General features: G+C 45.3%; 2 protein-coding genes across 2 annotated transcripts; one reads left to right on the plus strand and one right to left on the minus strand.

The window, feature by feature from the left end:
* Positions 1–292: 292 nt before the first annotated feature.
* Positions 293–2854, plus strand: LOC136529167 (pentatricopeptide repeat-containing protein At2g35030, mitochondrial-like). Its single transcript, XM_066522241.1, has 2 exons — positions 293–2283; positions 2391–2854. Exon 1 carries the CDS (start codon positions 323–325, stop codon positions 2186–2188), a length of 1866 nt encoding a protein of 621 aa, XP_066378338.1. The 5' UTR covers positions 293–322; the 3' UTR covers positions 2189–2283; positions 2391–2854.
* LOC136525549 (cysteine-rich receptor-like protein kinase 10) lies at positions 2187–13653 on the minus strand. The gene is made up of 10 exons (XM_066518498.1): positions 13492–13653; positions 10473–11025; positions 9993–10106; positions 9761–9837; positions 4631–4726; positions 4267–4501; positions 3828–4068; positions 3594–3744; positions 3276–3500; positions 2187–2508 (listed from the first exon to the last, which is right to left on the minus strand). The coding sequence occupies exons 1-10, from the start codon at positions 13651–13653 to the stop codon at positions 2365–2367; spliced, it is 1998 nt and encodes a 665-aa protein (XP_066374595.1). The 3' UTR covers positions 2187–2364.
* Between the last annotated feature and the right edge of the window lie 11222 nt (positions 13654–24875).

Genomic DNA, 24875 nt, shown 5'->3' on the forward strand with positions numbered 1-24875 from the left:
CTGAATATTTCAAAAATAGATCAAATGTTGTATCTCTCCTCGCCTTCTACTTGCTCGCCTCGGTGTGTCCTCCTTATTCCGACGCCGGCTGTCATCCGTCGCCACCCCTCTTCTCTTTTTATGCTGGGGACGTTCCGGACTACATGAACCCTGGTAGACTCGCGAAACGACATGAAATAAGAAATGCAGGCGCAAACGTCCGCCCGTCCGTCGGGACGCTAACAAGCACGTTCTTTTTAGCGTAGTGGGAGTGCCGAATATTGTACCGCTTCATAGCACAACTCTGGCCCAACTAGGCCCATACCTCTTCGATCCCTCAAGTATGGCAGCTTGGGCAGCGCTCCGCCGGCTCCGCTCCTCACCGCACTTCCGGCACGCCGCCGCCTACGTACCTTACGGCAGCGCGGCTGCCGCGTCTGCCGCCGTGGGGCTGGAGCGCACGCAGGACCCGAACTGCCTCATCGCGGAGCTTGCCGCGGCGGGGCGCGTGTGGGACGCGCGCAAGCTGTTCGACGGGACGCCCGAGCGGGATGTGGTGTCCTGGACGGCGCTAGTGTCGGCGTACGCGCGTCGGGGGATGCTGCGCGACGCGCGGGCGCTGTTCGACCGCCCCGACGCGCGCCGGAACGTGGTCACCTGGACGGCGCTCCTCTCGGGCTACGCGCGCGCCCGCCTCGTCGACGAGGCCGAGGCGCTGTTCCAGCGGATGCCCCAGAGGAACGTCGTCTCCTGGAACACGATGCTGGAGGCGTACGCCGCGGTGGGCAGGGTGGGTGATGCCTGCGCGCTGTTCGACCGCATGCCGGTCAGGGATGCCGGCTCGTGGAACATTCTGCTGGCTACGCTGGTGCGATCGGGGAGCGTGGATAAGGCGCGCGAGCTGTTTGGGAGAATGCCGGAGAGGGATGTAATGGCTTGGACGACGATGATTGATGGTGTTGCGCGGAGTGGTAAGGTTGACGAGGCTCGAGTGTTGTTTGATAGCATGCCGGAGAGGAATGTAGTTTCTTGGAATGCCATGATCTCTGGGTACACAAGAAACCACAGGATTGATGAAGCATTGGATTTGTTCATGAAGATGCCTGAGAGGGATATTGCTTCTTGTAACATTATGGTTACTGGTTTTATACAAAACAAAGATTTGAAGAGGGCACGGGAGCTCTTTGATGAAATGCCAGAAAGGAATGTTGTCACTTGGACGACCATGATGAATGGTTACTTGAAAGGCAAGCAGAGTGAGCTGGCATTGGGGTTGTTTAGTGGTATGCTAATGGCAGGTATCAGACCAAACCAAGTGACATTTTTGGGTGCACTTGATGCATGCAGCGATCTTGCGGCACTCTGTGAAGGGAAGCAGGTGCATCAAATGATATGCAAAACAGCATTTCAGTTTGATTCTTTTGTCGAGTCTGCCCTGATGAATGTATATGCGAAGTGTGGTGAAATTGGATTGGCAAGAAAGTTGTTTGATCTTTCAAGGGAGAAGGACTTGATCTCTTGGAATGGAATCATTGCGGCATATGCGCACCATGGTGTTGGCATAGAAGCAATCCGCTTGTATGAAAAGATGCAAGAAAATGGATATAGGCCTAATGATGTCACCTATGTGGTGTTGCTCTCAGCATGTAGCCACTCTGGGTTGGTTGACGAAGGGCTTAAGATCTTTGAATCCATGGTAAATGATATATCAATTGCAGTACGTGACGAACATTATACTTGCTTGATTGATCTTTGTAGCCGAGCAGGACGGCTTGATGATGCTAAAAGATTAATTCACTATCTTAAGATTAAGCCTGCATCAGGTTCTGTCTGGAGTGCCCTTCTAGGTGGGTGTAATGCACATGGAAATGAGAGCATTGGCAATTTGGCAGCTAGAAATCTCTTACAAGCAGAACCTGATAACGCTGGAACCTATACTCTCCTATCCAATATCTATGCTTCAGCTGGTAAGTGGAAAGAAGCAGCAGAAATTAGGTCAGAGATGAATAATCGAGGACTGAAGAAACAACCTGGTTGTAGTTGGATAGAGGTGGCAAATAAGGTTCATGTGTTTGTAGCACGTGATAAGTCCCACAGTGAATCTGACTTGATCTATGGTCTGCTGCATAATATCCATCACATGATGAGGATTGTTGGAACTGTCCCCAGTGACCTTGTGGATGTTGACGAGGAAGTAGTGTCTATTTAGTTACAATCTGAAGTATTCCATTTCAACTGTATGGATTCAGTGAAACAAAGTAATCTCCAGCATTCAATCTAAGGGCAACCCTATGAAAACATCAGGTAGCAATTCCGCTTACATCCCTTTGAGGATACAAGTACAGTGCTTTGTGCTATTATGTTTCCTCTATTTCCTGTTTGCACTTATATGAGCTGAATGTTGATGCTAGAAATTTGAACTGAAGCGCAAGCCATTCCTCCTGCAATTGATTGGCAATTTGCCAGAGGAGAATCTCTTGACATCAACACTAGCTGCAAAGCTGAATGCATATGCTGCTGAGCTCTGCCCTGCAAATATACAAAAGAGAATTAGCTCCAAGATTGATGAGATCTCAGAGAAAGGAGGGCTCATCTTGAGGGAAATTTAGTTCATACTAGCTCCTGGATTCAGATTGATTGTTGCAATGTAGAAACACGAGAGGTGCATGATTTTGCAGGAAAAAAATAGGAATAGTACAGTTTTCACCATTGCCATGATGGCCTCAGTCATCCTTTCTTCACTTTGCTCACAAAGATTATATAATTGTTCATAGCATAGCATCTTCATTGATGTTGTGATTATTGAGGCTGTGGATTACCCCATATGTAACCCAAATTCATGGTTCAAGCTTAGTAGTTGTTTGTTGTAATTCTGGTGGTTCATTTGTGAAAATATAGGTATTTGACTCTTATTTGGCAGAGCTTGTGATGGTCATGTGCATGTGAAGGTGACCATGAAAATTTGGTTTTATTGATTGGGGTGTATCAGTTTGTCTCTAGATAGAAACAATATTCGATATAATGATGTGACTGTGACTGCAGAAAAACAAGCGATTGATATTAAAATTAACATTAAAAATTATGCATGCGCTTTTCCTTAAAAGCTGATTACTGAAATTTTTTTGCCGACTTTGCTTGAACTAAGGACTAAGGTGACCATGAAATTTTGATTTTTATTGAAAAAACCTTTGCCAAACTACCTTAGTTCAAGCATTATGACAAGTATGAATCCGTATGTCCTAGGGTAATCTAACATTGCTTGTTGTAGCAGTAGTGGATGCCTCTTCGTTTCCTACCTGTACATTGAAATATGCTGGGTGGTTCGGCTTAGCCAGGATCTTAGTCTTGCTACTTAGCATTGCAACAACATCTAACATGGTTGGCCGATCAACTGCATTCTCTTGTACACAAAGCAATCCAATGTTCATGCACCTCATTATCATTTCATCTGAATGATGCATGGATAACAATGAAGCATCAACAAGTTCCCTCCATCTTCCCTCTTCATATAGCTGCCATGTCTGTTAGGATCGAATTTCATCATACAATAATTAATGTAGATAGATACAAATCTAACAAAATAAATTTCCATGCATGTAAGCAGATAAACTTACATATCCAAGGATATTGATGAAATCTCCACAATCATGGATACCGGAATTCCTTTTTCCGCTAATGATCTCAAGAATGAGAACACCAAAGCTGAATACATCAGATTTGACAGAGAAGAGGCCCTCAGAGGCATACTCGGGAGCCATATAGCCACTAAAACGATAGGCAAAGGTCAAATTTGAATTGTATTATAAATGTTCATAAATCGACCAATTTCTGTTTTCTGTGATACTTACTATGTACCAACCACTCTCCTTGTAGTGCTTCCTTCATTGTTATTTGAGCTAAATATTTTTGCTAGCCTGAAGTCTGAAATTTTAGGATTCATTTCACTGTCCAAGAGAATGTTGCTTGGTTTAAGATCTCGATGTATGACACGCAACCGGGAGTGCTTATGCAGGTAGAGAAGTCCCTCTACTGTTCCTTCAATTATTGCTAGACATTTGTTCCAATCCAGTAATGATTTTCTGTCTTCATCTGTATATTAGTTAAATGTTAGTATAACAGGAAACCCCTCGACAAACAATAAATTGGAAACGGTATATACTTAGAAATATATAGGGAGTGAACTATGCTCAGCTGCTAGAAACAAAATACTGAGAAAGCTTTCATTCATTTTGGAACGGGCGATATGATAATTAATATAAAAATCTTTATAAAATCAATATATAAAACCTAAATTAAAAACAACAATACGTACCAAAGATAAGAAGTCCAAGCTTTTGTTTGGTAAGTATTCATAGACCAAAATTTTCTCCTCTTCCTGTGAGCAACATCCCAAGAGCCTAACCAAATTTGTGTGTTGGAGTTTTGCTATGAGTTGTACTTCATTTTTGAACTCTATAAAACCTTGTCCTGAATGTGAAGCAAGTCTTTTAACTGCTATCTCAGCTCCCTCAGGAAACTGACCCTGTGAAGAGAAAATATTCAGAAGTTCTTCAATATTTTTTAGAATTATTGCTCCATCTATTCTAATAGGAGCTAACTGAAGTACCGTAGCAAAGCAGATTATATATGTGTGTATTGCGTATATATTTACCTTATAGACGGGGCCAAACCCACCTTCCCCAAGTTTATTTTCTTCAGAAAATTTATTTGTGGCCTCCAATATCTGATGAAAGTCAAAAACCGAAAACTCGGAGAGGTCTGCTTGTTAGTTGATCTCCACCATTGGGCCCTATCTCTGCTCCCTGATCGGGGGAGCCCAACCCTAATTCGGTTGGTGGGCCCCTGTCGCACAGCACACATAAAAGGAAGGTGGGGGCGAGGGCTCGGATGACGAGGTTTGCCGTGAGCCGCCACATCCACCTACAGTAACCCTAAACCGATCTAAAGTCGTGCTGGAAGCGACGGGATGTGCCCCACCATCGCCGTCGCCCCTGCAGGTCTACACCGGCCCCTCTGCAGCCCCACTGTATCGCCACCTCTCCTCTTCACCACCACGCCGAGCACTGGCGTCCGCGAGGATGCATCCACGGCGGCATCGGCGTCCACGCTGCCGCTGCGGTGAAGCTCCGCAAGAGAGGAGCCTAACTACGGATCTACGGGTTACACAAAAGGTACTCATGTCGATCCTAACAATGGTACCAGAGCCAGGGTACATCTGTGTAATCCTAACCCTAACTGGGTAAAAGTAAAGAAAAGGAACCGGGGGTGGCGGATGTCACTGGAACCCGGTCACCACCGCCACCGCGCGGGAAAAGTGCCGCACTGACACGGCAAGAAAAGAAAAGATCCGTGTTTGGATCAGAGAAAAGAAAGGGGAAAAGGGATATCAAGAACCCTAACCCTTTCGGATCTGAAGAGAAAAGAAAAGATTTTCCAGAAAATGTTTATTTCCTGGAAATTGATTAATGGATTAAAGATAATAGAAAAAGAAATTTTCCCTGTGGGTAAAATTAAAGGAAAAGAGAGTTTTTCCACAGTCAAAGAAATTGTTTAAATCTCTAGTTAATTTGTACCAACGTGGTATTTAATTGGGGAAAAAGAAAGTTATTCCGCTGCTAAAGAAATTGTTGATTCTCCAGTTATTTTGAACCAATGTGGTATTTAATTGGAGAAAAAGAGTTTTGATATGATTATGATGTTGTTATTTACTGACCAACGTTGTTAATAACAATATCGTAATGTTAATGTTTTATGCATTAATTCTACTTCTGCCCAACGGTGATGTAGAATTAGTGTATAAGAACAGATGTTAATTTTAATGATTTATGCATTAATTCTACTTCTGCCCAACGGTGATGTAGAATTAGTGTGTAAGAACACTTGTGAAAGTTAAAGATTTATGCATTAATTCTATTTCTACCCAACGATGATGTAGAATTAGTGTATAAGAATAGTTGTATGTTTTGATTTTTGACCAACGTTAGAATCAAGGCATGCAAATAGTGTTAGTTTTATGTTAAGAAAAGTTATGATCTGGTTTTCATCCTGTCTAAGATGGACTGGGTAGTCACCTCACCGTGTTCTACTAAGATTGTGGCACCGATGAGGGAGACAAAAGATAATGATGCCACTTGGGCAACTAAAGAAAAGGATTTTGAATCCCAAAAGATATCCTATGGCTTTTGAGCATAGAAAGTGGATCACTGCCAATAAAAAAAAAATGTTTGGCTGTGATAAAGAACATGACTGAACCCGCAATTGTGGGCTTAGTCCTAGAATGTGACACGGTCACCGAGTACCTCGATAGAATAAAGAGTCAGTTCACTGACACTTCAAAGACATATGCTACTCAGCTGATAAAGCAGCTGGTAACAGAGTGTTACTCTGGAAATGGTGGCATAAGAGAGCTCACGATGCGTTGTCGAAATTATGGCACTATCGTTCAGGCCATATTTCGAGGGGGAGAATGGAAAGACAAGCTAAGAATGATATTCTTCCTCCATTAGAGCTCTCAGATTTAGAACAATGCAGAGAATGCATAAAAGAAAAAGTATGTAAAGAAGCGCATGAATTTTATAGATTATTCACACAGACATCTGTGATCAGTTTTCCTGTAAAGAGTGTGGATGGTTATGATTCGTTCATAACATTCACAGATGATTACTCCCATTATGGCTATATTTATCCAATCAAAGAAAGAAAAGATGTATTGGATAAATTTAAGATATTAAAGATTAAGATAGTCAGGTCTGACCGTGGAGGAGTACTACGGTCGGCATACCCTAAAAGAATGGTATAGTAGCTCAGTATTCTACACCGAGCGAACCTCAGCAGAATAGAGTATCTAAAAGAATCAATCGTACCCTGATGGATATGGTGGGCAGTATGATATATTACTCCACCTTACAGTTGAGCCTGTGGATGGAGGCGATAAAACCGCCATTCATAGTCTCAATAGAGTATCAAGAAAGTCGGTGCTCAAAACACCGTATGAGTTGTGGACAGAAAGAGTATCCTCACTTAACCACTTGCGTGTGTGTGGGGAGCCCTGCTGAGGCTAAAGTATTTAACCCAAATATTGAGAAGTTATATCCCAAAACAGTAAGTTGCCATTTTATTGGCTACACAGAAAAGTCAAAAAAGTTTTCATTTTCTACTGTCCAGAGAGACATATAAAGTTTGTGGAAAACGAGACACGCTGTCTTCCTAGAGGACAAATTGATGAGGGGGAGCATGGTAGCTCGAGAAATTGACCTTGAAGTGAAGCGGGTGTAAGCGCCCACTCCAATGATTTATGAGCCAATTTTCTCACTACCTGCTGTAGCTGCACCGACAATGCTAGATACTGTGGTGCCAGCATCTGTTGTTATCCCACCTGTGGTAACAATGAATGAAAATGAGGAACCTGTTCTTCAGGATCCAATAGAATGAATTGCCACACATGAGGGGGAGCAACAACAGCCTCAAACAGAAGATGTGCCAAATGTGAAGGCCCCTAAAAGGTCTCAAAGAGTTAGAAAATCAGCTATTCCTGCTGATTATGAAGTGTACAACACTGAGGAATTTCAAATGGAGGATGATCCCACCTCATTTGAAGAAGCCATGAGAAGTGATCATTCATCAAAGTGGCTTGAGGCCATGGAAGATGAAATGAAAACAATGAATGTCAATAAAGTTTGGGATTTGGAAATAATTCCTAAAGGAGTCAAAACAGTAGGCTGTAAATGGGTCTACAGAACAAAACTTGGCTCTCAAAGGAATATAGAGAAATATAAAGCGCGACTTGTGGCGAAAGGCTATATGCAAAGAGAAGGAATTGATTACAATGAGACCTTTTCTCCAGTCTCATGTAAAGTTTCCTTCAGAATTATAATGGCATTAGTGGCACATTACGATTGAAAATTACATCAGATGGATGTAAAGACAGCATTTCTCAACGGAGACTTGGAGGAAAATGTTTACATGGCACAACCGAAAGGTTTTGTCATGGAAGGAAAAGAACGAATGGGATGCCGCCTAAAGAAATCCATTTATAGATTAAAGCAAGCTTCAAGACGGTGGTACTTGAAGTTTGATCAGTCAATAAAGAATTTTGGGTTTTAAAAGAGAATGTAGAGGACAATTGTGTCTATGCAAAGTTTAAGAATGGGAAGTTTATCTTCCTTGTCCTGTATGTAGATGATATCTTACTTGCTAGTAGTGATGTCAGTCTACTACTGGAGACAAAGAAATTTGATATGAAAGATCTTGGCGAAGCCTCGTTCGTTCTAGGGATCGAGATTCACCAAGATAAAAGAAAAAGGGTATAAGGACTGTCACAAAAGGCATACATGGAAAAGATCTTAAAGAAATTCAGTATGCACAAATGTAGTCCCTCACCTGCTCCTATAGTCAAGGGCGACAGATGTGGGGATTTTCAATGCCCCAGGAACCAATATGAGCTCAATCGACAAAGTGAAAGTGGTTCCATATACTTCAGCTGTCGGAAGCTTGCAACATGCTCAAGTATGTACGCGCCCTGACTTTGCATTTGTTACCGGGTTTTACTTGGCAGATTCCAGAAGAATTCTGGAATAGAACACTGAAATTGATAAAGAAAGTCTTGCATTATTTGCAAGGAACGAAAGGCCTCATGATGACATTTAGAAGATCTGATTCACTCCACATGGTGGGATATTCAGATTCTGATTATGCGAGAGTGAATGCATATCCAGACGTGGATTTTCTATCATCTCGCAAAGGGGAGCTATTTCATGGAAAAGCTCAAAACAAACTGTCACTACATCATCCACAATGTATGACGGTTTGTAGCGTGCTATGAGGCAACGGGCAGGTGAACTAACTAACGAAGTTCATACCCGGTTTAAAGGTGGTAGACGACATCTATAGACCACTAAAGTAATACTGCGATTATAATCTGGCAGTACAGGATGCTCACAACGTAAGTCAAGTGGTGCTGCCAAACACATTGACATGGAGTATCATGTTGTGAAAGATAAAGTCCGGGATCAAGTCATAAATCTTGAGCATATAAGTAAAGAAAGGATGCTCGCGGATCCGCTTACAAAAGGCTTACCACCCAACATGTTCAGAGGACATGGTGTTCAGAGAACATGTAGCTAGCTTGGGTTTTAAGGGAAAGCCTAAAATATTCCTGGACAAAAGAAGGCCCAAAGATAAGTATCTATTTCAGAACAGAGTAGTGAGTTGTAGCTGTTAAGTCTATCGGCAATGGACCGTGACGATGAGACATGCTCTATGAGCTAATCTGTAATGGAATGAACAAAAGCAAATGACATGAAAGTGAAAGATGGAATGAGATCAAGGGGGAGAATGTTAGTTGATCTCCACCAATAGGCCCAACGGCCTATTGGGCCCTATCTCTGCTCCCTGATCGGGGGAGCCCAACCCTAATTCGGTTGGTGGGCCCCTGTCGCACAGCACACATAAAAGGAAGGTGGGGGCGAGGGCTCGGATGACGAGGTTTGCCGTGAGCCGCCACATCCACCTACAGTAACCCTAAACCGATCTAAAGTCGTGCTGGAAGCGACGGGATGTGCCCCACCATCGCCGTCGCCCCTGCAGGTCTACACCGGCCCCTCTGCAGCCCCACTGTATCGCCACCTCTCCTCTTCACCACCACGCCGAGCACTGGCGTCCGCGAGGATGCATCCACGGCGGCATCGGCGTCCACGCTGCCGCTGCGGTGAAGCTCCGCAAGAGAGGAGCCTAACTACGGATCTACGGGTTACACAAAAGGTACTCATGTCGATCCTAACACTGCTTCCATTTCCCAATCTGGTTCTTCTCCTCCTCGCAAGCTGATATGAGTAGACTTTCGGCGTAATCTAGGCCTACCTGCATAATAACAGACATTGATGCAATGAATTTGATCTCTTTATTAAACGCATTTTAGTGGAGTAGGGGAGTATATGCGCGATGAACATACCATGGGACTGTAAGAATTATACGACGACAGAGATGTCGGTAATAACTAATCAAAATCAACCCACCTTTTCTGTACCTTCTTCTTCGCCAACGACAGTAAAAGATGAAGCAGAGTGCTACTACCGCTAGAGGAGGTGTTACAGACACGGCAATTACCCAGGGCTTCATCCCTGCAGGTCCTAGACAAATACACATGCATGAACATTGAACAATCAGATCAATGTCATAATAATTAACACTCCAATATATAAAGCGTCTGATCATCAGCAAGTACTAATTAATCTTCAGACTGCATTGTCGGAACATAGTATATAACAAGCATTCTAGACAGAAATGAAAATAACTAAAAACCAGGGTTTTAAATCTCTCGCTATCTTCGAATATAGTTGTTTGTATAAGGTTAAGCTATTTGCTCCTATGTACAATTTAGCCGGTGTTAGTTGCTATATTCCGATTTAGCCTGCTATTAGTTTGTTTGAGGAGGGAAATCGCTAAATGCCTTAGTCTATTATTTAAAATGCTGCTAAAAAAACATCACCACATACTCTTATTCGTCGTCGGAGCGGGAAATGGTGACGCTGGAGGGCCTGATGACGACGGCGTGATGCGCATCATGGGTGCGCCTTCGTAGAACATCATATTCTCAAACCTGAAGTTGCACCGCAGCACGAGGACCCGTCCGCCCAGGAGCACGGACGTTGTGGCGTTGACCACGCCGACGATCCGCTGGAGGCACGCGAGGCAGTCGTCGGCGGACAGGTCGGGCGTGCACTGAGCCAACGAGTAGAGCGTCGGGATGGAGCTGCTGGAGGCGTCCATGAAGGCGGTGGCGAACCTCCTCGGGCTGGTGGCCGCCGCCACCCGAGCGGTCTGCGTGAGCAGATAGTTCACGTCGGCGGCCACCACGGTGGCGTCGCCGGTGATGCTCGTCGGGTTCCAGTACTGGAACAGCGTGCTCATGTCTCGGGTGATGTTGTTGGCTGGGACGAGGATGTTGCTGCTGGAGAAGCCGACGAGGCAGTCATCGTCGTACACGCTGGCGGCCTTGGCGTAGGGGCACATCTTCTGCGCGTACGCAAACGAGTTGTTGACGCAGGCCTTAGAAGGGTTAGGGGTTAGGGATTTGGGATTTTCACGAAGACCCTCAGTCAGGCCTTAGAAGGGTGAGGGGTTTGACGGCGGCCGGCCTGGGGGTGGAGGTGGTTCAACGGGTAGTGAATGAGGCGACAAAGGCACCAACCGAGGGGGAAGTGCTGGACATCTGGTAGATAGGGGGCAGGTGGCGGGGGTGATCGACCGCAACGTTAGGATAAGAGTGAGGCTGAGGCAATGGTGGTGGGATGTGAGTGGTGAAGTCGACGGCAGCCAAGACGGCAGTCGAGGTGGCGGTCGGAGAAGGGGGAGAAGAGCAGGAGGAGGGGTGGCACGGTGAAGGAACGAAGCCAGTATTTAGCCTACTGGTTGAAACACAAATACCGGAGGGCGACAATAGAAGCGGAAATCAGTGAAATTCGATTGAAATTTTGGTCAAAATTTTTAAATTTTCATGAAATTTTAGCTAATTTGAAAAAAATCTGAATGAAATGGAATTGAAATTACCTGTATATACATTTACCGCCGATAGAAACGAAAATCACTGATTTTCGGTGAAAACCGGCTAAAATTCTGAACCCTGGACAGAGCAGAGACGCTAATGGTTGTAGTAGATGGTGGGGACATCGGTGAGGAGGCTGACAACCAGACAACGATGGGACAACTGGAAAAAGAGATCTAAGGAAGAAAAACGCCGGTAGATGGAGAAGGGAGAAGAAACTGTGGCATTTTAGTTCCAAAAAGTTTTCTTAAAAAGTGCTACAGTAATCATCGCATCGAATCTTACGATACGTGTATGGAGCATTAAATATAGACGAAAAAACTAATTGTACAGTTTGGTTGGAAATCGCGAGACGAATATTTTGAGCCTAATTAGTTCATGATTGAATACTAATTACCAAATAAAAACGAAAATGCTACAGTAGCCAAATTCATAAATTTCGCCCAACTAAACAAGGCCTGTATGTTATTATCAGAGTATCAAGACGTGTTGACGTCACTTTGAATTATTGTCTCTGATTTAGTCTGTTGCTTTCAGCAGGAAGTCAGTCAACGTCTTACTTTTGCATTTCTGAATATTTAGGAAAAAAACAAAGGATCCGAGCTAGGGGTCGTCACGTCGCTTGCATGCATGGCTGTATCTTTGATTTAGTCTTTTAATTTCATATATAAATTATTTCTTCGAAGGACGGGTCTGGTGCAAGTGGTATAGTCTTACTGCCTGTGACCGGAAGGTCTCGGATTCGAGTTGTGGTCTCCTCGCATTGCACAGCTAACACCCTTCCTCAGACTCCGCACAGAGCGAGAGCTCTCTGCACTGGGTACGTCCTTTATATAAATTCTTTCTTCATCCGTCTTGTGTCAGTCCACATGTCGGAAAACTGGGGGTTTCCAGCAGGTAAGACATGGAAGACCTTCGTCCAGCCGGGTGCTCTGGGCGAAGGTATGTGAAGTGGAAGGTGAGTCCAAGCTTAATTAGGGTTTCATAAATGTATTCACCAACCTCCTTTACATAGCATCCGACTTCTCCTTTTATAGGACACTGTTTGCTATTACCTCATGGTACAAATTTGTCCTTTGACAGCTAATGTACATTCCTAAAATATCCTAACACCAGTACAAATCTTCAGGGACATCCCGGGTCTTGTCCACCTGCACCGCTGTAATACCCTAAAATTTGCATTATTTTAAAATAGTAAAATTTGATTTATTTATGCAATTATATGTGCATTTCAAATTTAGGAAATAATATTTTTTATGAAATTAAAAGTAAATATAAGGATAGAAACATGTTGATGCATTCATGCTGTTGCACATTTATTTCTGTGATGGGTGGTTTTGTTTCAAATGCTAAAAGGTTTTAAAAACCTTTTGAAAATGAGTTTGGAAAATTTATTTGGAAAAAGAAAAAGGAAATTCCTTTCCCTCCCCTCCTTTCCTCATTTTCGGCCCGCAGGCCATTTCCCTGCCGGCCCGATCGTTTTCCTCCTCCCCCCTTCTCCTGTTTTCTTCTTGGGCCGGCCCAACCGGGCGAGCTGGCTACTGCTTCGCGCGGCCCAGCATCGCACGCCCAACCGTTGCCGTGCCCTCTCTCTCCCTGCAGCTAACGGCTCGGGCCCGTGTGTCGGCGCCGTCCCCAACCTCCCGCACCGCACGCGTCAAGCCGCAACCGTCGCTCCGTGCCCACGTCGCGCGTCGTGGGAGCATCTCCCCGCGCCCGGCCTCTATAAAACGGAGCCAAGCCCGTCCCCGCTCCCCCTGATGCCTTCTCCGCTCCCTTTCGCACTCGCTCAAGCCCGCAGAAGCTACAACTGCCACACGGAAACGCCGAGATCCGCCGAGCTCGGAAAACTCCATCCCCGAGCCGCCTTCGTCTGCGTTTGTCACCGCGGTGAGCTTCATCACCTTCCCCTCCTTCTCCCCATGCATTTACTTTCGCAAATCATGGCCTCTAGGGCTCTAGCCACGTACGCCCGAGAGCTCCGCATCGCCGGCCATGGCGACCGCCGCCTCGGCCCTCTCCTCCGGCCGCCTTCTCGGCATGGCCGAGGTCGCATGAACCCCCGCTATCCCCCGGTGCTCTCGGATGCGCAAACCGTGGCCCGTAGGCTGAGTTCCCCGCTCGCCGGCCATGGCTGAGCCGCCGCGGCTGCCACTGTTCCGGCCGCTGCCTTCTCTCTCTCCTCCCCTAGATCTAATCCGAGCTGCCCGTTGCATGGTAACGGCCACCGAAGGCCGATACCCCTTCGCGGGTGATTTTATTAAAGAGTCCCCCGAGTTCGACCAAATAGAACCCGTAGTCCTCGGCTATTTAATTATTCAGAAATTGATTTATTTAAATCCAAAAATAGTTCATCCTATTTACAGAAATGCCACTGGATTTGTTTTGCTCATAAAAACTTCGTTTTAGCTCCGAATCGACCCGTTCAAATTGCGTTAGTTTCGTAATTGCATAATCTACGTGTTAGTACCACTGTTAATCATGTTTGCAACTTTTAAATTTCATGGTTAGGTTTACTTAATTAATTTGCTATAGGAAATCATGTTTAAATCATAACTTTCGCGTTTTAGCTCCGATTTTCGTGAACTTCGCGTTGACGTGATCGTAGCGAGACATAGATTTTTTTCATAAACATTTTATCTTGTTTTCTATACTGCTGGTGTACTGTTCTAATTATAGGATTGTTTGCTTTGCATGAATGCCTTTGGAATATTGTATGTTGCCGTGTTGGTGGCATTCAAACGGTGAGGAGAACGTTGGAGACCAAGAGTTCTTTGACGACCAGCAGGACCAGCAGGAGTTTGCTAACCAAGGCAAGTATAGCATGGGATCTACCTTGATGCCTATTCACATTTATTAATTACTCATTTGCATGTGTCTAATTTTGATACCCGTAAGGACATCCTAGTGTTTGATTATCCTGTTCCTTGTTCTCCTATGTGTTATATGCATATGGGTAGTTTGCTAGCGCTCAAAGTAACTATACATGATCTACATAACGAAATAATGGTTCTATGGAACGAAAAGGTAAAATTGACTTTTAAACAATTGAATTATAGGGCGAAGGAGCAAATGACTTTCGATCATGATGCTCTCGGCCCTCCATAAGGACTTATCTAACTAGGACTGACAGTGCAACCGTGAGGGTCACATGGCTCTAACTTTAGCTTAGTAATAGGACCCTTTTCTAGCTTGTTAGAGGTTACCTTTATGGCGCAAAAGGGGCTTGCCATGTTGGGTATAGGACTGCCTCGGTTCCTATGTGTATAGCCGCGATCGATATGTGCCATAGGAAAGGAGGGTTCCTATATCTGCCTGCCGAGGAAACCTAGCGGCCCTAACTTGTTAGAGAAACCTATGAAATGGCTTCATAGTGTACCCTGTCCGCTCACCTTGGCAGTGATATGGGAGTAATTAACCCGGGCATATGGGAATCACGACTCGCGGTGAATGTGCACAACCTCTGCAGAGGGTTACAAACTGTTATAACAGTCGTGCTCACGGTCACGAGCGGCCCGATAACTAGATATTTATTGTTGCTCATTTATGATGTTCTATGATGATAATATGATACAATTGATTCTGATATCTGATCACGTGGGTTTAATTGGGGCTTATGCATAACCTGATAATAACTAATGATAAAATCTTGACTTACTAAAAGTGCATAACCGTAGTAAACCAGAGTCAACCTTTTTGAGCTTTCATAACCCCATGTTATCTTGTTAAGTACGGGAAGTACTTACGCTTGTTTACTTGCTATATTTGGATAAAAATCTCGGATGGGTAACAGATGTCAACGAGTATGAGGATTTTCCTGAGGACTATTAGGCTTATGGTCAACCAGTTGACCGTCCCTGTGTTGGAGCTTCCACGAGAGAGTTATCTTTTTCTTTTCCGCTGTGTTGTGTAAGACTATGTGATGTTATTAATCGTGATGTAAGATACACCGTGATGATACTTCTTATAATTTGTCAACTTGTGTGTGTGACTGATCCCTGGGCATACATGAGTTTAGTGCATTCAATTTTATCCTTAAAATTGGGTGTGACAAATTGGTATCAGAGCCGTGTTGACTGTAGGACGCAAGCCTAGTTAGAAATGGTCGTTTTAGCATCTTTGCTCCACTGGTTTCTTGCTTACTATCTCATTCTTTTTATTTTATTAAAATATTTATGCTTTTCATACCTTAATCTATTATATAAAATTTGTTGATTCTAATTCTATCTTACTCTAAATCTATAGATGCCTCGTAACCCGAAGACTGCCCACTTTAGCACTACGGGCTACCGTGCCATGTTCACCCCCCGTGCTACACAGGCGGAGAAGGAGATTGTGATCATCTCCGATGATGAGGTGGAACCCTTGATCGAGGATGATGAGGAGTGGATGGCTACCCCAACACCTACACCTGCTCCTACTCCAGCTGTTGCACCTGTCCCTGTGGTGTCGTCAGCTACTTCACCTACGCCTGTGCCATCCCCAGCTGTCCCTGTGGTGGATGAGGAGATAGGCTGGAAGTGCAAATACTACTTCAAGCCAGCCCCGGAGACGGCCTACTACCACACCCTCCTTACTCATGTGCTGGATGACTACTACCCTGATCTGCACGCCTCCATCAACTATCATTGTGCAGAGTACCAGCATCCTTTGGAGGCAACCTTTTGGAAGGTAGAGCTGGTTGTCACCGCCTGGAATGACATAAAGAATGGACATTAGGTGGAGACTGTCCATCGTGCCACTGCCAGACGGGCTCACACATTGGATGGCATGGAAGATGCAGCGTAGGACGCTTACATCTACTACCATGGTCGTCGTTTTGAGGCCATGAAGGAGGATCGTTTTAGGTTCCTCCCTCGTGTCGATGAAATATGGTCGGCAGTCTACCTAGGGGTATGCCCAAGGTAGTAGATTATCGGTAGACAGGTGCGCAAGCTACGAACGAGATGGTGACGCAAGACAGACACGAGGTTTTATCCAGGTTCGGCCACCGTGAGGGCGTAATACCTACGTCCTGCGTCTGATTGTATTGCTGTATGTAAATGAGATCCTTTTTGAGAGGGGTCCCCTGCCCGCCTTATATAGTCTGGGGGGCAGGGTTACAGATCTGGAAACTAACCAGTTACAATTGCCATAGGTGGCCGGATAAGGATTCCTATTCTAATCGACTAGGATCTTGCTTGATCTCCAAGTCTGCCTTGATTCCTTGTGCGGGACTCCGAGCAGATCGGCTGGGCCACGCGTCGTCTTTTGGTGGGCCGGACCCCCTGGTCCAGGCTAGCCCAAACCTAGCCATAAGGGTATAGGGGTTAATACCCCCACAGCTAGTCCCCGAGCACCATGTATTATGTTGCGACACGCCGTTCGATCTTCTTTGGCTAATGCGGTCTATCTTCATGTCATCTCCAACTGGTTGAAACATTGACCAAGCAAATGTGCCAGTATTCTGGTCAGCACAGAGAGCAGTAGACCACGATTATAGCCAAAGATTCCGGTTGTCTGAAGAATGCATGGTGCTCTAAAGAAAAAAGAAAAAGATTTCTTTCCTGATCAAGTGTGCCCACTTGTATTTCTGAAAAGAAATGTAAGTTTCCCTTGTACAGGAGTAGTTATGGCCAACAGTCAGAGCATAGGGGTCGATAAAATAAGCACATTCACCGCAAGGTGAAGTATGCCCACTTAGTCCCCGAGCCTGGTAGTAGGTGACGTAGGCACGTGGTGCCAGGGTCTAAAAAGAATTCCCAGTTAAGTTGAGAATCCAATTGTCGTACAGGCAATACGAGCTACACCAGCAGGTGCATCGTACCAATGTAGTCCCCGAGCTTGCTGGAAGGCGAGGTATCAGCCTTGTAGCAAGGTCTAAAGGAGAAAAAATATCCCAATTGTATGCGAGTCGCCAGTCGCATGTAGTCGAGATGCGAAGTCCCCGAGCTGTGGTCGGAGAGTGGTCGAGGCAGTCCCCGAGCATAGGTCAAGGAGCAAGCAACGAAGTCCCCGAGCTGTGGTCAGAGAGTGATCGAGGTAGTCCCCGAGCGTAGGTCGAGAAGCAGGCGATGAAGTCCCCATGCGTAGCTCGAAATTCATGCAATATTAATATGTAGAATGGTAGTACATGATGTACAAAATAATAAATTATGGAGAAAAATCAGCAGTGAAGAAATAGCGTATGACGCTCAGTAGTCATTTGCAAATGAGCATGATGTGATAAAGCAGTTGGTGCTTTGTAAACATTAGTGTTAATGTGAAGTTTGTGTTTATACTTAATATAAACCGCCCGACCAGTTAGTATGTAGCTGAGCCTCCAGCCCTAGCTAGCTTCACTATAGCATGGAACGCGGAGCCCGTGTGCGTGTAAGAAGGCGTCGCTAAGGAGCCGCTGCCGACGACCCGTAACACAGAGGGCGGACGCTCATACACGTGTGGAGAGAGCCGGTAGACAGGGCCATTTCTGGAGACATCGAGTGTCAACATGACTGGTCGAGGGTTTACATTAAGTATAGATGTATGTTATATTTAAGATGGTATACATGGACAAACATTATTTGAAGAATAATCATGACGAGAATGTTGTGGAGAAACATCGTAATGAAAATTATATTAAATATAAATATTAGAAGTGTACTTATCTTTGGATAGAAATCTGGTCGACGGCGATAAAGTTGTCCGGTCCTCATGCTTTTCGGCCTGTTGTGACGGTGGTCGCGGTTGTCATAGCGCCGTTCTTCGTGGCGATCATCATTGCGACATGGTCTGGTGGTCGAGGTGGTCGGAGCTCGGCGGAGTCGCTCGGGACATGGTTGACGTGGTCTGGTGGTTGATGTGGTCGGAGCTCGGTGGAGCCGCTCGAGACGTGGTCGATGTGGTCGGAGCTCGGCGGAGCCGCTTGGGACGTGGTCGATGTGGTCCGTGGTCGACATGGCTGCTCGATCAGTTCGGTGGTCGGAGGGCATGTACCTAGTTCCATCGCATGGGGAGGCAAAAGCCCTCGGGCATGTCCAGCCGAGGTCGGGCGCAGTTGTAGATCTTCGTTGCTTGTGTGAAGGTTATGGAGTAGCCTAATGACAGTTTAGTAGATTGTATGTGGTCTTCATATTTGGAGTCAGAGATGCACACGGAGTCCTTCTAGGTTGTCGCTGTACATTGTGTATGAATACATACATAACACGAACACCCATAGTTGGCCCACTTGCTTGTACTCCGTCTTCTTGCATGGCTGTTTGACGTCATCTCCATCGTGCATGTAATGGCAAGCCATCATGCAAATCTGGTGTCGTAGCTCCATGTGGATGCCACGTGGAGACAAAAAAACCAGACGCTTGAGTCGAAACGGGACCATCTACGCCACCGGGCCGGATCGAGATCGATCCGATCGACTCTTGTGATATGTCATAGATGTTAGGGCTGCTGCTTGTCTTAGTGCACCGTTACTTCTTGATACTCCTCAATCCGAACCATGTTGACGAAGTTGCGTGGCTTTGGCCGAGGTTGATGTACAAAACATAGATCCGAGCAGCGTTGTATATTGTATGCGTAGTTGGAAGCAGTGTTTCGTAGGCCATAGGGCTGAGCCTGGTAATTCTCCATCAAGGCTTCGCACTCGGAGAGCCGGAGACCTGTTGCGGGGGCTGGTCGGCGACGAACGAAGCGCCCTTCAGGAGTAGACGTGACCACGAGATCCATACCGAGTCGTGCAGGATGACTGGCCCGAGCTGGTTAGGTAAATCTGTTGTGGGTAGTGGTTACCTGCTCGGTAGGTTGATTTTGAATTGAATCTACCAGAGCTAGGGTTTCAGCATGCTTGGTGCCGACCTGATCGATGGAGTCGAGTAGGTCGGTGTTGTCGATCTGCCTCCCTTTGTAGCAAGGAAGTGAACGATGGGTTGTCAACATGGCTAAAGACGATGCTGGTGTGGCCAGAGCCAGATCCAATGTGGTCGGAGCCATAGCCGATGCTGGTGAAGCAGTGGTCGACGCAGATTGGATCTGCGCCTCCTCCGTGGTCATGGCGATGAAGTTGTTGGAGCCAGTGGTCTAGGTGATCTGGCCGATGGTGAACATGAGGCCGTTCGGCGTAGCCATGGAGCCAGGGATGATGACCATCTTGTTCGTCTAGGGAGCAGTACGCACCCCCCTACCTGGCGCGTCACTGTCGATGAAATATGGTCGGCAGTCTACCTAGGGGTATGCCCAAGGTAGTAGATTATCGGTAGACAGGTGCGCAAGCTACGAACGAGATGGTGACGCAAGACAGACATGAGGTTTTATCCAGGTTCGGCCACCGTGAGGGCGTAATACCTACGTCCTGCGTCTGATTGTATTGCTGTATGTAAATGAGATCCTTTTTGAGAGGGGTCCCCTGCCCGCCTTATATAGTCTGGGGGGTAGGGTTACAGATCTGGAAACTAATCCCAACTAGTTACAATTGCCATAGGTGGCCGGATAAGGATTCCTATTCTAACCGACTAGGATCTTGCTTGATCTCCAAGTCTGCCTTGATTCCTTGTGCGGGACTCTGAGCAGATCGGCTGGGCCGCGCGTCGTCTTCTGGTGGGCCGGACCCCCTGGTCCGGGCCAGCCCAAACCTAGCTGTAAGGGTATAGGGGTTAATACCCCACACCTCGCAATGATCATGAGGGTAATTGGTAGGTTCTTGCACCACCAGAAAGTGACCCAACCCTGGAAGCAACAGTGCATCATGTCCACGCCATGTAGGGGGTAGATGAAGAGGTCAAGGGAGAGATGCGTGCATCACAGAGGGCCGAGAGGCGTCTCCAGAAGCAAGTTGATGAACTGCGTGCTCAACTTGGGCTGCCACCGATCTATAAGAAGAAGCCCCGGTCGTTCACCATGATTGACACCGCCCCATAGGTGTTAGGTTCCTTGTTTAAAGTTACTACGTTGTTATTTCGTGTGTCATTTCTAGTCTTGTTTCGTCTTTGTGAACTTTAGTGATTGGATGTTTTCTATTGTGAACTTGGATGATTTGGAGTTTGTTTGATTGCTGGAGGTTTGTGGGCTTATGTCCACAAAATTCCATAGATTTGAACCTTAAGTTTAGATGGAGTCTTAATGCAGATGGGTTTGTTTTATCTTATCTCTGCTGTGCTGTTTTCTGGAGCAGTCTGTGTTCTTTATCTTGTATATCGAAATTTGGGCTGCCAAAAATTCTGAAATTTTTGTGGAGATATCTAGACTTCTGTATCTTTCAAATGTCTCTGGAATCACATCAATATCTATTCAGGTTTGTGAGATCTAGCTGTCACAAGTTGATGCTCCTGCACAGATTGGAACCCAGAACAGATTCAGTTTAGCTCTGTTTTTGACCATGTATATACCAGAATCTGTAAAAGTGTTCTAAATAAAAGTTGTAGCTAATCTCCTAAGCTTTCCAACCGTTCTTGGTACACCTCTGTGGGATCTCTGAAACTCAAGTTATGACAGATTTACCGAACTGTTGTATTTGAATCTTGTCCAGAAATTCCTCAGCGTTGTTCCTTATCTTTTATAAGTTCTCTATAATTTGGAAATCTCTAAAATTTCGCGCATTTATCGGAAAGCAGATGGCCGCAAGAGGAGGAAGAGGTAGAGGCCGTGGTCGTGGACATGATGCTCTCATAAATCCACCACCACCGCCACCAGTGATTATAGAACAATTGATGGGAATGCAAGCGCAGTTGATGCAAGCCATGATGCAACGCTTAGATAATGAACCTGCAAGAGGACCACCGCCTGTTCAAGTCAGAGACAAGCATGGAGAATTCATGAAGGGTCACCCTCCGGTGTTCACTCATGCCTCAGACCCCTTGGAGGTAGACGATTGGTTGCGTGTTGTGGAAAAGCAACTTAACATAGCACAATGCAATGATCTTGAGAAGGTGTTGTATGCTTCTGGTCAACTCCAGGGAGCAGCTCAGGATTGGTGGGATTCTTTCCAGTATGGACGCCCCAACGATGCTCCTGCTATCACCTGGTAGGAATTCAAGAACAATTTCTGGTCATATCATATCCCCGATGGACTAGTGGAATTGAAGCAAGAGGAATTCATGTCACTTAGGCAAGGATCCATGTCTATGGTGGAGTATCGTGACAAGTTTGCTCAACTCTCACGCTATGCTCCAAATGATGTAGCTGAGGACAAGGAGAAGCAACACCGCTTCCTCAAGGGACTTTATGATGGACTGCAGCTCCAGCTGATGTCCAACACCTACCCTAACTTTCAGTCCTTGGTGAACCGCGCTATTGTGATTGACGATAAGCGCAAAGAGATGGAAGCCAAGAAGAGGGGACTTCAAGGGCAAACTTCTGGAAGCAACACCCGCCCGCGTGCCTATCCCCAATAGGGTTTTCATCAGAGGAATCAAGGACCATCTAACCAGGGAAACCATGGTTAGTACCCTCAGTGTAATCAGTTCTAGCAACGCCCTCAGTACCAGCAACAGTTTGGTAATCAGCGCCCCCAGCAACAGACCGACAATCTGACATCACGCTAGGGAATGCCCAACAATGCTCCTGTGAAGAGTGGTGCACCCAATAACCCCAACGCATGCTATCGCTATGGAGAAGTAGGTCACTATGCTCATCAGTGTCCAAAGAAACAGAACAGCAAGCTCCTTAGAACTACAATGGCAATCCAAAGTTCAACGCCCGACCACCTCACACTGCTAAAGTGAACTATGTGTCATCTGATGCAGCTCAGGAGATGCCTGAGGTCATGTTGGGTACGTTCAGTGTCAACTCTATCTCTGCTACAGTACTTTTTGATTCCGGTGCTTCGCATTCATTTATTTCCCAAGCTTTTGTTAGAATGCATAGCATACCTTTATGTGCCATGAAAAACCCCATACTAGTAAATTCACCGGGAGGTAGCATGCCAGCTTCTTATTGGAGTCCCTCAACTAGCATTTCCTTAAGGGGGGTAGACTTCAAAGTGAAACCTATTGTGTTGAGAACAGCGGGAATTGATCTTATTCTGGGAATGGATTGGATGAAACAACACCGAGCAGTGATTCAATGTCAGGAGAGATCTGTTGTTGTGACATCACCCAATGGAGATAGAATCTGTGTAGAAGTGGTAGTGCAAGCTCAGCCAACGGCCACTGTGAATCAGCTAGATGGTGATGCCAATAAACAAGATCGGGTTGTGGAGGAGTTCCCGGATGTCTTCCCCGATGACTTGCTAGGTATGCCACCTGACCGTGACATTGAATTCATTATTGAATTATTACCTAGAACTGCACTAATAGCTAAACGCCCATATAGAATGGGGGTTAATGAATTAGAAGAGCTTAAGAAACAACTAAAAGAGTTGCAAGAAAAATGTTTCATACGCCCCAGTTCTTCCCCATGGGGGGCACCAGTAATCTTTGTGGATAAGAAGGATGGTAGCCAACAGATGTGTGTGGATTACCGTTCACTTAATGAGGTTACTATCAAGAATAAATACCCTTTGCCAAGGATTGATGATTTGTTTGATCAGTTGAGAGGAGCCTATGTGTTCTCCAAGATTGATCTCCGCTCAGGTTACCATCAGCTAAAGATTCGAAACTCGGACATACCCAAGACAACATTCACTACACGGTATGGCTTGTATGAGTATACCGTTATGTCTTTTGGATTGACCAATGCACCTGCATACTTTATGTATCTGATGAATAAGGTGTTTATGGAGTTTCTTGATAAATTTGTGGTGGTATTCATTAATGACATACTGATATTCTCCAAGACTGAAGAAGAACATGCTGAACATATAAGGTTGGTCTTGCAAAAGCTTAGAGAGCATAAGTTGTACGCTAAGCGGAGCAAGTGTGAGTTTTGATTAAAGGAGGTCTCTTTTCTAGGTCATGTTGTCTCCAATGGTGGAATAGCAGTGGATCCAGGCAAAGTGCAAGATGTATTGAATTAGAAACCACCAACCAATGTAAGTGAGATTTGTAGCTTTTTGGGATTGGATGGATACTATAGGAGGTTCATTGAAGGTTTTTCCAAGCTTGCTAAGCCTATGACAGCTCTATTGGAAAAGAATGCTAAATTTGTATGGTCTGATAAATGTCAGGCAAACTTTGATGAGCTAAAGAAGAGATTGACTACAACACCAGTGTTGATTTTGCCAGATTTAAGCAAGAACTTCTCTATATATTGTGATGCATCTCGTTTGGGCCTTGGATGTGTTCTTATGCAAGAAGGAAGAGTGGTGGCATATGCATCTAGACAATTGAGGAAGCATGAGTTGAACTACCCTACTCATGACTTGGAATTGGTAGCGGTGGTTCATGCTTTGAAAATCTAGAGACATTATCTAATTGGGCATAAGAGTGATATCTATACAGACCACAAGAGTTTGAAGTATATCTTTACCCAATCAGATCTGAATCTGAGACAACGTCGTTGGTTAGAATTGATCAAAGACTATGATTTGGAAGTGCATTATCATCCAGGAAAAGCAAATGTTGTAGCCGATGCACTTAGCAGGAAGAGTTATGCCAATGGACTTTGGTTGACATTGATGCCAGCAGAGTTGTGTGCTGAAATGTAGTATCTCAACTCGAGTTTTGTCACTAATGCAATGGAATTGGTGATAGAGCCTACATTGGAGCAAGAGATACACAAAGGTCAAGTGGAGGATGAAAAACTTAAAGAGATAGCGGAGAATGTAGTGCTTGGAAAGGCACCAGGATTCAGGATGGATGAGAATGGTACTCTTTGGTTCGGGAAAAGGATATGTGTACCTAAAGTGAAGGCTATCCGTGATGCAATTCTGCAAGAGGCACATGAGTCTGCTTATTCTATACATCCTGGAAGTACCAAGATGTATTTGGATCTCAAAGAGAAGTATTGGTGGTATGGTTTGAAGAGAGATGTGGCAGAGTATGTGGCTTTGTGTGACACTTGTCAAAGGGTGAAAGCTGAGCATCAAAGACCTGTAGGGTTGCTACAACCAATAAAGATTCCTGAATGGAAATGGGAAGAAGTTGGTATGGATTTTATCGTAGGTTTGCCCCGTACTCAAAGAGGTTATGATTCAATATGGGTAATAGTGGATCGACTCACCAAGGTTGCTCACTTTCTACCAGTCAAGACTACCTATACAGGTGCAAGGCTAGCAGAGTTGTACATGGAAAGGATAGTGTGCTTACATGATGTTCCCAAGAAAATTGTGTCTGATAGAGGCACTCAGTTTACGTCGCAATTCTGGCAGATAGTACATAGATCTTTGGGGACAAAGTAGAATTTCAGTTATGCTTACCACCCACAAACTAATGGACAGACTAAAAGGATCAACCAGATTTTGGAAGATATGTTGAGAGCTTGTGCACTGCAATATGGTACTAGTTGAGATAAGAGTCTGCCATATGCT

The sequence above is a fragment of the Miscanthus floridulus genome, chromosome 19 (genome assembly GCF_019320115.1).
Source record: "Miscanthus floridulus cultivar M001 chromosome 19, ASM1932011v1, whole genome shotgun sequence".
Classification (NCBI taxonomy): domain Eukaryota; kingdom Viridiplantae; phylum Streptophyta; class Magnoliopsida; order Poales; family Poaceae; genus Miscanthus; species Miscanthus floridulus.

Excerpts from the sequence above, each read along its gene's own strand:
- LOC136529167 (XM_066522241.1), top strand. The coding sequence starts at position 323 with ATGGCAGCTTGGGCAGCGCTCCGCCGGCTCCGCTCCTCACCGCACTTC.
- LOC136525549 (XM_066518498.1), bottom strand. The coding sequence starts at position 13,653 with ATGGCCGGCGAGCGGGGAACTCAGCCTACGGGCCACGGTTTGCGCATC. Across the intron at positions 10,107-10,472 it reads CGCTCCGACGACGAATAAGA|GACCTGCAGGGATGAAGCCC; the intron begins GTATGTGGTGAT and ends GTATTTGTCTAG. Across the intron at positions 2,509-3,275 it reads CAGCATATTTCAATGTACAG|GGCAGAGCTCAGCAGCATAT; the intron begins GTAGGAAACGAA and ends GTATATTTGCAG.